This window comes from Hylobates moloch, unplaced genomic scaffold, assembly GCF_009828535.3.
Source record: "Hylobates moloch isolate HMO894 unplaced genomic scaffold, HMol_V3 SCAFFOLD_9, whole genome shotgun sequence".
In the NCBI taxonomy this organism is placed as follows: domain Eukaryota; kingdom Metazoa; phylum Chordata; class Mammalia; order Primates; family Hylobatidae; genus Hylobates; species Hylobates moloch.
In genome coordinates, this window is record NW_026652284.1 from 8909698 (window position 1) to 8922585 (window position 12888).

Below are 12888 nucleotides of genomic sequence, written 5' to 3' on the forward strand. Positions count from 1 at the left end.
AGGGGCAGGACCCTTAACTTGTCATGCTCCAAGAGACTTGAAAGAAAATGAAGTCTGGCCAGGTGCGGTGGCTCATGCCCGTAATCCCAGCACTTTGGGAGGCCAAGGCGGGCGGATCACGAGATCAGGAGATCGACACCATCCTGGCTAACACAGTGAAACCCCGTCTCTACTAAAAATACAAAAAATTAGCCGGGCGTGGTGGCATGCGCCTATAGTCCCAGCTACTCAGGAGGCTGAGGCAGGAGAATGGTGTGAACCCGGGAGGCGGAGCTTGCAGTGAGCCGAGATAGCGCCACTGCACTCCATCCTGGGGGACAGAGCAAGACTCTGTCTCAAAAAAAAAAGGAAGAAAATGAAGTCTTACAACAAAAATGAGAATGTTGTCTTATATAGAGTGAAGACCAAAAGCTTATAGAATTCTTCCAGATCAGTGCTCCAATTTAAACATAAATCGGCTGGGTGCAGTAGCTCACACCTGTAATCCCTGCAATTTGGGAGGCCGAGGCAGGCGGATTACTTGAGGTCAGAAGTTTGAGACCAGCATGGCCAACATGACGAAACCCCATCTCTACAAAAATACAAAAATTAGCCGGGGGTGGTGGCATGCATCTGTAATCCCAGCTGCTCGGGAGGCTGAGGCAGGAGAATGGCTTGAACCCAGGAGGTGGAGGTTGCAGTGAGCCCAGGTCACGCCACTGCACTCCAGTCTGGGTGACAGAGCAAGAACTCCATCTCAAAAAAAAAAAAAAAAAAAAAAAACCACACAGATCACCTGGGGGTGTTGTAAAAAGGCAGACTTTTTTACTGCTTTTGTTCCTTTAGAATTTTGTAGCAAGTATGTGTGATGTATTTAAAAACAGAAAGTACTAGTCTGTGAGATGATCTGGGGTGTGCATTATTCATAGATGGGAAACGTACTGCCCATCTGTAGTAAATAAAGTGAGAAGAGCCCTCGCTGCTCACAGGCAGTGCTCCTACAGTGTAACCCTGGTAACCTGATGCAGATTCCTGGCTGCCTCACCCATTAGGGGAAAAGGAAGACTTTTATAACACGATAATGATAAGCAGTTAAGATCCTAACCTGAAAAATATATTCTATGATTGATTCATTGACCAGCAGAAGAAAGAAACATTGTCCCTGCATTGCTGGTGAAAGAGCAGGAAAAATCCCAAGTAGCTCCTATTTCCCAGCCCCAACAAGAGGGAAGACAGCAGGGGGAAAAGTGAAGAGAAAACAAGGGTGATGGGACCACTCTGCGGTAGTCAAGGCAGGGGGTGGCGGAAGGACCCTTTATGAAAACACAGGTATGATGTGATGGCTGTTCTATGTGATCCTGAGTCATCCAAAAACAGTTCAAATGATGTTCGACATTCTCATTTTGGCACAGGGTGAAAAAGTGTGGTCTATTCTAGAAACAAAAAAAAATTTAAAACTTCCAATGTGTTGATGCTTAAAGGATTAGCATTTATCCAGAACGAAGAATGTAAAAGGACTTTGTAGATGTCTTCCCCAAATCTCACTTTCGTCAATTATTTTTGAACACCTCTGTCATCACCAAATCATTTCTGGAGGGACACACAGGAGCTTCCTGAACGTGCCTGTGGCAGGTTTTGGTTTTAGCACAGGCGAGGACAAGCTTTTCAGTACATGGCAGCGTCTTTCCCATTTTATTTTCCAAAAATTTTTCAGGTATTCTGGAGGGACGTATAAAGTTGCACTGTGATGATTTCTTTATAATGTTCTCTTTGTTCTAACAGGGCTGTATACTTTGCATGTTACTCCAAAGCCAAAGAGCAATTTAATGGCATTTTCGTGCCTAACAGCAATATTGTGCATATTTTCTCAGCTGGCTCTGCAGGTATGTTACCCTAGTGAGTGAAGAGAGGGTTTCTCTCTCGCTTTTCTAAAGCATGCATTCTGCCAAACAGTTTTTCCAGGAATTAGAAATTAGCTCCTTGCTTCCTTTGCACCTAAAATTGTTTTTCTAAACCTTTATGTTACAACTGATAGGAGAGTGAGAGCGGTTTGTAACTTGATTTTATTTTCCTTGACCACTAAAGCTCTTTATTTGCCCTCAAAATGTACATGTCCTATGCATGCTACTGGTATTTTGTTCTTCTAAAGGAATATTCATAGGTTTTTCATGTCTTCCTGTTTGCCCATCAAATGATATATATATATATATATATATATTTTTTTTTTGTTGTTTTTGTTTTTTTTTTTTTTTTTTGAGACAGAGTCTCACTCTGTCACCGAGGCTGGACTGGAGTGCAGTGGTGCAATCTCGGCTCACTGCAGCCTCCTCTTCCCAAGTTAAAGTGGTTCTTGTGCCTCAGCCTCCTGAGTAGCTGAAATTACAAGTATTTGCCACCATGCCTGGCTAATTTTTGCATTTTCAGTAGAGACGGGGTTTCACCACGTTGCCCAGGCTGATCTCAAACTCCTGACCTCAAGTGATCCACCCTCCTCGGCCTCCCAGAGTGCTAGAATTACAGGCATGAGCCACTGCGCCCGCCCCATCAGATGATTTTCTAAAATTAGAGTTTCTTTCTTCAGATTCCCCACAGGGTCCCACACACCCTGTGTACAGTTGGCACTCCTGTCCCCAACTATGGGTTATGCAATGAGGGTGTAGAGTTTGCAGTGGAGTTTTCCAATAGGGTCAGTGACAGCTCATAGGGCATCTGTTCTCTTTTGAGGGAACCATTCCACTTCCTACTGAAAAGCCATAGCAGGGCTTCTTCCCTGGGATGTACTTGCAAAACATGAACGTATAGATTTCTGAGAGAAAGGAAGGCTTTTTTGTTTGTTTGTTTTTTGTTTTTTGTTTTTTTGTTTGTTTGTTTTTGTTTTTGTTTTTGTTTTTTGAGACGGAGTCTTGCTCTGTCACCCAGGCTGGAGTGCAGTGGCGCGATCTCGGCTCACTGCAAGCTCCGCCTCCAGGGTTCACGCCATTCTCCTGCCTCAGCCTCTCCGAGTAGCTGGGACTACAGGCGCCCGCCACCACGCCCGGCTAATTTTTTGTATTTTTGGTAGAGACGGGGTTTCACCGTGGTCTCGATCTCCTGACCTCATTATCCGCCCCCCTCGGCCTCCCAAAGTGCTGGGATTACAAGCGTGAGCCACCGCGCCCAGCTGTTTGTTTGTTTTTGAGATAGAGTCACTCTGTCGCCCAGGCTGGAGTGCAATGGCGCGATCTCGGCTCACTGCAACCTCCACCTCCCGGGCTCAAGGGATTCTCCTGTCTCAGCCTCCCGAGTAGCTGGGACTACAGGCACGTGCCACCACACCCAGCTAATTTTTTGTATTTTGAGTAGAGGCAGGGTTTCACCGTGTTAGCCAGGGTAGTCTCTATCTGCCTGCCTCGGCCTCCCAAAGTGTTGGGATTACAGGCGTGAGCCACCCCACCCGGCCGAGAAGGCTCTTTTGTATAGAGTTCTATGTTCATTTAAACAGAAGGGTTTTTTTTTTTTAATTGGTTTTATTTTGTTTTGATACAGGGTCTGGCTCTGTCACCTAGGCTGGAGTGCAGTGGCATGATCTCAGCTCCCTGCAACCCCCACCTCCTGGGCTCAGGCCATCCTCCTGCCTCAGCCTCCTGAGTAGCTGGAACTATAGCTGCATGCCACCATGCCTAGCTAATTTTTTTGTATTTTTTTTTTTGAAATGGAGTTTAACCATGTTGCCCAAGCTGGTCTCGAACTCCTGAACTCAAGTGATCCACCTGCTCAGCCTCCTAGAGTGCTGGGATTGCAGGCATAAGCCACCACGCCGAGCCTAGAAAGATATTTTAGAGAACTTAAATTGGCATTTTACGAAAAATTTGCATCTCCTACCAGTCTGTAAGATGTACACACCAGTTTTGTCTGCCGTTGTTACTCCAAATACAAGTATGACCAACCTGTCTGAATATTTATAGCTAATTATTTATCGATCCTGAATAGAAAATATTAAAGTTGCTTTATACAAGGAAGCCATTTCTATGTAGTACAGAGCTCTGAGGAGGAAAGGCAGAGTTCTAAAACAGGTTGCTTTTCGCTTAAAGATAGGCCAGTAGTGAGTTAGCATAAGCTAACAACTATTAATCCGTTTTGTAACTTTTGCAAAGTTAACTTAGAACCCTTGATAAATAAAGCAGACCTCAAGGAAGTTCTTAAAACCACTGTCAGCCAGGCACAGTGGCTCATGCCTGTAATCCCAGCACTTTGGGAGGCCGAGGCAAGCGGATCACGAGGTCAGGAGATCGAGACTGTCCTGGCTAACACGGTGAAACCCCATCTCTACTAAAAATACAAAAAAAAAAAAAAAATTAGCCAGGCGCGGTGGCGGGCGCCTGTAGTCCCAGCTACTGGGGAGGCTGAGTCAGGTGAATGGCGTGAACCCTGGAGGTGGAGCTTGCAGTGAGCCGAGATTGCGCCACTGCACTCCAGCCTGGGCGACAGAGCAAGACTGTGTCTCAAAAAAAAAAAAAAAAAAAAAAACCAGTGTCTTCCTAGTATCAAATTAATCTGCTTCCACAGCACTGTAGAGGGTGTGAGGTATTACAGAAGAGATACCGTATGTCAGACTAATACCATGGTGTTGCTTTTTTTGGTTGTCCTAGAATGATTCACAATGTTTAGGTGAGGGAGGTTTGGCTGGGTGTGGTGGCTCATGCTTGTAATCCCAGCACTGTGGGAGGCTGAGGCTGGAGGATCACTTGAGCCCAAGAATTGAGACCAGCCTGAGCAACAAGGGAGACCCCTGTCTCTACAGAAAAAAAAAAAAAAATTTTTTTTTTAAAGAGACGGAGAAGGCTTACTGACCAAATGGTTCCTATAAGCAGATCAGTCTTAAAAGTTAAATTATTTCTGGATCTGAGGCTTATAAATTGAGTTTTAGGACAGTTACAATTTTCAGTAGGAATCACATTAACACAGATATCAACAACACCACCTACAGGTTGAAAAGGCTAGAAGGGGTTCTAGAAAATTAAGAGAAATTTCTTTTAGATCCAGCAATACCAATAGATGTTACACTTAATGGGGAAACTGAAGCTTCTCTCTGCAGGATAGAAATACAACTGCTTCCTACTGTCTTTTTATTAGGCCATTGAAATCCCGATTTCAAAGTTTATTATATGATAATAGACATCTTTAATAAGTATTGACTGTGTACAGTGTTGACCTTTACTGTTTTTTTTTCCAGCTTTTATCACAAATTCCTTAATGAATCCTATATGGATGGTTAAAACCCGAATGCAGCTAGAACAGAAGTAAGTTATTATTTGTTCCTTCCTTAATGAAAGGATATTTTGGATTTTTTTTTTCTTGCCCCAATTCCTCCACATCTCTAAGGATGAGATGTAGAGTCCTTAGCTACCCTCCTCCTCGTTTTCTTAATCTAAGTGCATGCAGGATTCCTTTTGCGTTGAGGTTTGTGCTGTGAGCATCATGGGCAGATGAGGGCTAAAGATGACAAACAGGGGAAGGAGGGGATATCTCTGGTTGTGTCCCCTGATCTGCAGTCCCGCCTGTTGTCTCAGAGAGTCAGTGACTGTCTCTCCTTTGCAGACCCCACCCCAGTTGAAGTGCTGTGGGTTCTCCAGATGGTCTCCCTTTCAAAAGGGAAGACAGTAAAGGCAGAACACTGAGTGTCCTCAGACCTCAGAGGGCTAATTTTAGTCTCCAAAGGCCCTCAGCTATAATAGGCTTCTGCCCTCAAGCTCCAGCCAGGGGTTTGTAACATTTTGTGGGACTGTGGATTCCTTTGGTAGTCTGGTGACACCTGCAGGCCCTTTTTAGAATAATGTTGTTTTTTGAATTGTTGTTTTGTTTTGTTTTGGTTTGGTTTGGTTTGGTTTGGTTTTTGAGATAGGGTCTTGTTGCCCAGGCTAAAGTGCAGTGGTCCAATCTTGGCTCACTGCAATCTGTGCCTCCCAGGTAGAATAATGTATTTTTTTTTCCTTTTCTCTCTCTTTTTTTTCTCTCTCTCTTATTGAGACAGTGCCTCATCTATCACCTAGCCTCGACCTCCCAGGCTCAAGCAATCCTCCTGCTTCAGCCTCACCTCCTCAGTAGTTTCAGACCACAGGTGCATGCCACCACACCCAGCTAATTTTGTTTTTCTTGTAAGGATGGATCTTGCCATGTTGCCTAGGCTGGTCTCAACTCCTGGGCTCAAGCAATCCTCCTGCCTTGGCTTCCCAAAGTGCTGGGGTTACAGGCGTGAACCACCACACCAGGTCTTACAATAAGATTTTTAAAAATACACTTACCAGTGATACAGTAGTATGCCTCTTTAACACATTAAATTAATAAGATATAACAGTAGTCCAGTAACTACCATAATTTCTAAGGAATGATAAACAGTGTCCTGTGATGTTTTCAATAAATGTAATGTGACATGAAAATAAGTTCTTCTAGGAACTTACAGCTTCACAGATAAGATAATTAAAGTTTGGTGGGATAAGGGTGCTGAGGGTGCCACTAGACCCTCAAGAGTCACCCAGTACAGGTTGGGTTAAGAGAGAGAAGGTTGGGAGGGCCTTCAGAGGCAGCAGCACCCAACTCCCATCTTAAGAATAGCTAGGTGGGCTTTGCCATGTCTACTGTGAGAATGAAGGCCATTCTCAGCAATCAGACTGTTGTCATTCCAGAAAATGTCAACATTACTCTGAAGGGACGCACAGTTATTGTGAACGGCCCCAGAGGAACCCTGCAGAGGGACTTCAGTCACATCAATGTAGAACTCAGTCTAAAGAGGCTCTGGGGTGCCACGCAGTGGGGTAACAGAAAGGAACTGGCTACCGTTTGAACTGTTTGTAGTTATGTGCAGAACACGATCAAGGGTGTTAACACTGGGCTTCCGTTACAAGATGAGATCTGCGTATGCTCACTTCCCCACCAATATTGTTACCCAGGAGGGTGGGTCTCTTGTTGAAATCCGAAATTTCTTGGGTGAAAAATACACCCGCAGGGTTCGGATGAGACCAGGTGTTGCTTGTTCAGTATCTCAAGCCTAGAAAGATGAATTTAATCCTTGAAGGAAATGACATCGAGCTTGTTTCAACTTCAGTTGCCTTGATTCAGCAAGCCACAATGGTTAAGGATATCCCTAAATTTGGGGATGGTATCTATGTCTCTGAAAAAGGAACTGTTCAGCAGGCTGATGAATAAGATCTAAGAGTTGTCCAGCTACAGAAACAAGATGCCAGATGATTCCTAAGACCTATCTGTGATATTTAAATGATGCAATAAAAGACATTGATTTGGGAAAAAAAGAATAGCCAGGTGGGGGTGGCAGAGAAGGGTCCTTTGGGCAGAGAGAAGGTGAGTGTAGAAATCTTGAGGCAAGAAAGCGTGGTTAGGCCGGACTCAGTGCCTCACACCTGTAATCCCAGTACTTTGGGAGGCCGAGGTGTGCGGATCACTTGAGCTCAGGATTTCGAGACCAGCCTGGCCAACATGGTGAAACCCTGTCTCTACAAAAAATACAAAAATTAGCCAGTTGTGGTGTCATGTGCCTGGAGTCCCAGGGAGGCTGAAGCAGGAGAATCACTTGAACCCAGAAGTTGGAGGTTGCAGCTGAGATTGCACCATTGCACTCCAGCCTGGGGGACAGAGTAAGACTCCGTCTCAAAAAAAAAAAGAAAAGAAAAGAAAGCATGGTTAGTTCTGGGGAGCTGTAAGACAGGAAGTGTAGTTGGCGTGTAGTATGTGCATCTGTGCTGGAGAAGGGAGTTATGGAAGAATAGAGCTGGAGGAGCAGGGGGGCCCGATCCTTCCCAGGCCTGAAAGGGAGTTTGGAATTGGGCTTTGAGGGCAGTGGAAAGTCATCAGAGCAGTGGTCCTCAGGGGAAATGGAGGATGGAGGTAGGGGGTGCCCTCCAGGGGACATTGAGCAGCTAAGTTTGGAGACATTTGAAGTTGCCACAACTTAGGTGAGTGTTTTTGGTGTCTAGTGTGAATAGAGGCTGGGATGCTGCTAAACCCTACAAGGCAGCCTGCTTCTCCCCATACTGAATGGTCTAGCCCCAAATGTGAATAGTGCCAAGGGTGAGAAACTCTGGATGTTATGTTTTGTTTTGTTTTGAGACGGAGTCTCGCTCTGCAGCCCAGGCTTGAGTGCAGTGGTGCATCTCAGCTCACTGCAAGCTCCGCCTCCCGGGTTCACGCCATTCTCCTGCCTCAGCCTCCTGAGGAGCTGGGAGGTGCCCACCACCATGCCCAGCTAATTTTTTGTATTTTTAGTAGAGACGGGGTTTCACCGTGTTAGCCAGGATGGTTTCGATCTCCTGACCTCGTGATCTGCCCACCTCAGCTCCCAAAGTGCTGGGAGTACAGGTGTGAGCCACCACACCCGGCCTCTGGATGGTTTTAAGCACGGGAGTTGCATGGTTGGATTTGTGTTAGGTCACTGCGGCTAAGGAGTGAGAACAGTCTATGCGGAGATAATAAAGAAGGGAGAGAGGCCAGCTGAGACTGAAGCCCAAGAGGCCCCAGGTCTGCGCCCGCTCGGAGGGGTCTGTGATGTGTGACTGGTGCACACCTGACTACGCTCATCTGGTGGCTCACTCCTGCCTTGCAGCCAGGCAGTTCATAAATGCTTTATGTCCTGGGGTAGGAGCCTCTAAACCTCAAGGTTTTCATTTGCTGTTTTATTTTGATGTTTTATGATTTTATAAATTTAGCAATAATAGAATCTATTTGGAGACGAGCGTGATCAGAAATCTAATAAGTAGCCTCACCAACAGGTTGGAATGTTCCTATTTTTCTTTCTTATTTTTTTTTTTTTTTGTAGAGATAGGGCCTCACTACATTGGCCAGGCTGGTCTTGAACTCCTGGCCTCAAGCAGTCCTCCCGCTTCGGCCTCCCGAAGTGCTGGAATTACAGGTGTGAGCCACTGCGCCCAGCCCTTGTGATCATCCTTTACCTTTAACTTAGTCCTGTTTTCCACTGAAAGCATTCCCTGTGTCTCATGGCCTTGTGACTTAATCTAGCAGACATACCATGGTCAGCTATCTGGATTGTTGACCTGATTATTTTGCAGTTGTAGTTCCTCTGTGATGAGCCTTGCTGCTCCCTGCAGCTCTTTCTAAAATTAGGTCAAATGCTAATGTTTTTATGAACATGTTTCTATGACTCTTGATACAGATGTAGCTAGTATTCTGTGGGCCTGTCAGGTGTGCCAGCTACTTGGTCTGGCCTCACAGTGGGCTGGAGGTCAGCTGACAACAGTACAAAGATATGTGGGAAAAACTCTCCTCAAACCATGTTTTTCCTCCACTGTCACACCACAACAGTCATTGACACAGAAGATGACTTCTGTGACCAAATGTGTAGGGGGTTTTTCCGACACACACCAAACAGTGGACACCAGCTGGGTGTCCTCTCGTTCACTTCCGACACTGTCTACCAGGAGATAGCCCCACAGATTGGGGGCTCAGTCCCCAGGACTGCCCACCCCCCGCTCACCCACTTACCCACACACCAGTTGCATGTCTGGGCCTCCAGAGCTTCTGAACGACCAGCTTCCAGTTGGGGTTCCCATGACCCTCTCTTTGAATTCTATTAATTTGCTGGAGTGGCTCACAGAACTCAGGGAAATACTTAATATTTACTGGTTTGTTATAAAGGACATCGCAAGGATACAGAAGAAGAGACAGGTAGGGCCAGGTACAGAGTACAGAGTAAGGGGCGCGGAGCTTTCATACCCTCCCCGGGGGCCACCCTCCAGGAGCCTCCATGCGATCAGCTCTGGAAGCTCCCTGAACGCTGTCCTCTTGGGTTTTTCTGGAAGCTTCATGACAGCAGCATTCCTTCCCCCAGGGGATAGGAGGGGACTCTCATGGAGTATGACCAACAAGGTAAGGATATTAGAGGATGGCCTTGGGGCAGGTGAAAGGAGATCAAGGGACTGTCAGAGGCTGCCCCTGTGGCCTCACACACCCCACATTATAACAAAAGACAAGGGCTATGAGAGTTAGGAGCCAGGAATGAGAACAAAAACAAGTATCCTAACACCACAAGGAAGACCAGTACCCGTTCTCCTACTGTGTGATGTCTCTGTGTTCCGCAATGATATGTCTGCTTAACAGCCTGTGTTGGTCTCTTTTACGCAGAGTGAGGGGCTCTAAGCAGATGAATACACTCCAGTGTGCTCGTTATGTTTACCAGACCGAAGGCATTCGTGGCTTCTATAGAGGATTAACTGCCTCGTATGCTGGAATTTCCGAAACTATAATCTGCTTTGCTATTTATGAAAGTTTAAAGAAGTATCTGAAAGAAGCTCCATTAGCCTCTTCTGCAAATGGGACTGAGAAAAATTCCACAAGTTTTTTTGGACTTATGGCAGCTGCTGCTCTTTCTAAGGGCTGTGCCTCCTGCATTGCTTATCCACACGGTATGTTTTGCTTTTGTTCTTCCAGAGCAGTAAAACAGCTGTCAGGTTTGTTGTTTGTGGGTATATCTAGACTTCTGTGGCGCACATCGAGGCGCAAGATCCCTGCAGGTAACGTCAGTGAGCATGAGGAAAACGTCTCTAACCGCATGGACGGAGGTCACGTGAGTGGTGAGAACTCGACCTTACTCAAATCCAGCTGATTATAGCCAAAACTTGTTGTGCAGAAACACAGGCCGTGGGTTGCTGAACTTCTGCTGTTTTCAAGGAAGCTAAAAATCTGGATTGTATTTAATAGTCCTTGAATCAAAATAATAATATGGGAGCCAAACTTAATTACTCAGCCTCAGCCAGGCATGGTGGCTCACGCCTGTAATCCCAGCACTTTGGGAGGCTGAGGCGGGCAGATCATGAAGTCAAGAGATTGAGACCAGCCTGGCCAACACGGTGAAACCCCGTCTCTACTAAAAATTCAAAAATTAGCTGGACGTGGTGGTGCACGCCTGTAGTCCCAGCTAGTTGGGAGGCTGAGGCAGGAGAATTGCTTGAACCCAGGAGGTGGAGGTTGCAGTAAGCCGAGATCAAGCCACTGCACTCCACCCTGGCGACAGAGACTCTGTCTCAAAAAAAAAAAAATCACTTAGCCTCCATTCCTAATGGAGCCTTAAGTAAGGCTACTTTGGGTAAGTTTATTTTTTTAAGTTACAGAATTGTTGACCTACTGGCCTACTTATTTTAAAAAATGCTTAGTTTATTGTGCCATGAAAAACAGGTTTCATTTTCATAAGCCTACTGTACTGTCAGCTATGACAAATGCATACGGTCAACTCAGTAACAGGCGCTGAGTTCCCCTTGTGTCCTGGAGCACTAAGCTGACCCCAAAAGACATCTGAAGAAAGAGGTCAGTGATGCCTCCCAGGGTCTGAGGTCTGTGTGAGGGTAGGAGTGACAAATGTCCAACTCTAGGTGTCTGGGAAGGAGGCCCAGGTGGGCAAAGGCTGGCAAAAGGAGAGGGTGGCTTTTGAGCTGGGCAGAGTAGAAAACGTTTCCAGGAGGAGGAGAAAACTGAAAAGTATAAGAAAAGAATTCGTTGAAGATAATGCCATACTTCATACAAATTAGTATTTGCTTAATTGGGAGTAGAAAACCATGAATTATTTTAACATTAAGTCCCATTCAAACTAAGCTTTTAACCCCTTAAAAGTTATTTTGCTGTAATCCCAGCACTTTGGGAGGCCAAGATGGGCACATCACCTGAGATCAGGAGTTCGAAACCAGGCTGGCCAACATGGCAAAACCCCGTCTCTACTAAAAATACAAAAATTAGCCGGGCGTGGTGGCAGGTGCCTGTAATCCCAGCTACTAAGGAGGCTGAGGCAGGAGAATCACTTGAACCCGGAAGGCAGAGGTTGCAGTGAGCCAAGATCGTACCCACTGCACTCCAGCCTGAGTGACAGAGTGAGACTCTGCCTCAAAAAAAAAGTTATTTTGTACTTTTGTGTATGTGTAAGCATCCATAGTTGACCAAATCCTAGAGTTGGAAAAGGTTCTAAAAAGAACTTAATTTTTCATTGTCTCTCTAGGTTATGTGAATTTCCTGTCCAAATACAGCTGAGGTGGGAAATAGACACAGTTGTAACCTTGACAATTTTATTTTATTTATTTATTTTTTGAGACAGAGTCTTGTTTGCTCTGTGGCCCAGGCTGGAGTGCAGTGGCACGATCCCGACTCACTGCAACCTTCAACCCCCAGGTTCAAGCGATCCTCATTCCTCAGCCACTCTAGTAGTAGGTGTGTACCACCATGCCTGGCTAATTTTTGTTTTTCAGTAGAGATGGAGTTTCACTGTGTTGGCCAGGCTGGTCTCCAACTTCTGGCCTCAAGTGATCGGCCTGCCTCTGCCTCCCAAAGTTCTGGGATTACAGGCATGAGCCACCGTGCCCAGCCTAACCTTGACAGTTTTAAAGTTGTGTGCTGTGGATTCTTTCCCCATTTAATATGTGGCATAAAGTAGGCCTTTCTTTCTCTGCAGAAGTCATAAGGACAAGGCTCCGGGAAGAGGGCACCAAGTACAAGTCTTTTGTCCAGACGGCGCGCCTGGTGTTCCGGGAAGAAGGCTACCTCGCCTTTTATAGAGGACTCTTTGCCCAGCTTATCCGGCAGATCCCAAATACTGCCATTGTGTTGTCTACTTATGAGTTAATTGTATACCTGTTAGAAGACCGTACTCAGTAACAGGCCAGAAAATTGTGCTCTAGAAGAATAAAACTGAAAAACTCTAGAGAATTTTTTTTCCCCATTGATGTTTAGAATGTTTGAGACTGAAACAGGAAAGGCCATAAAATATCTGGTTCATATCACCTGTTGGACATTTCCTTTTGGATTCATGCTTTCTGGAAGGTTTAAATTTCATTAACGTTAATAGTTAATTATAACTTTTTTTTAACTTAAGAGGATTCAGGGTTAAGCACCAACTAAATTAAATCATGCTATTTAATTTAA

General features: G+C 45.5%; 1 protein-coding gene and 1 pseudogene across 2 annotated transcripts in view; both read left to right on the plus strand.

Annotated features, from left to right (window-relative positions):
* Nucleotides 1-12888, plus strand: part of SLC25A33 (solute carrier family 25 member 33) — a 42407-nt gene extending 29519 nt beyond the window's left edge. For both annotated transcript variants that reach the window (XM_032758832.2, XM_058444051.1), the window contains exons 4-7: nt 1762-1862; nt 5192-5258; nt 10108-10388; nt 12419-12888. In XM_032758832.2, coding sequence (XP_032614723.1) covers nt 1762-1862; nt 5192-5258; nt 10108-10388; nt 12419-12621 — 652 coding nt within the window. In that variant the 3' untranslated portion in view covers nt 12622-12888. The remainder of the gene's footprint in view (nt 1-1761; nt 1863-5191; nt 5259-10107; nt 10389-12418) is intronic.
* LOC116812886 (large ribosomal subunit protein uL6-like) lies at nt 6446-7532 on the plus strand (annotated as a pseudogene).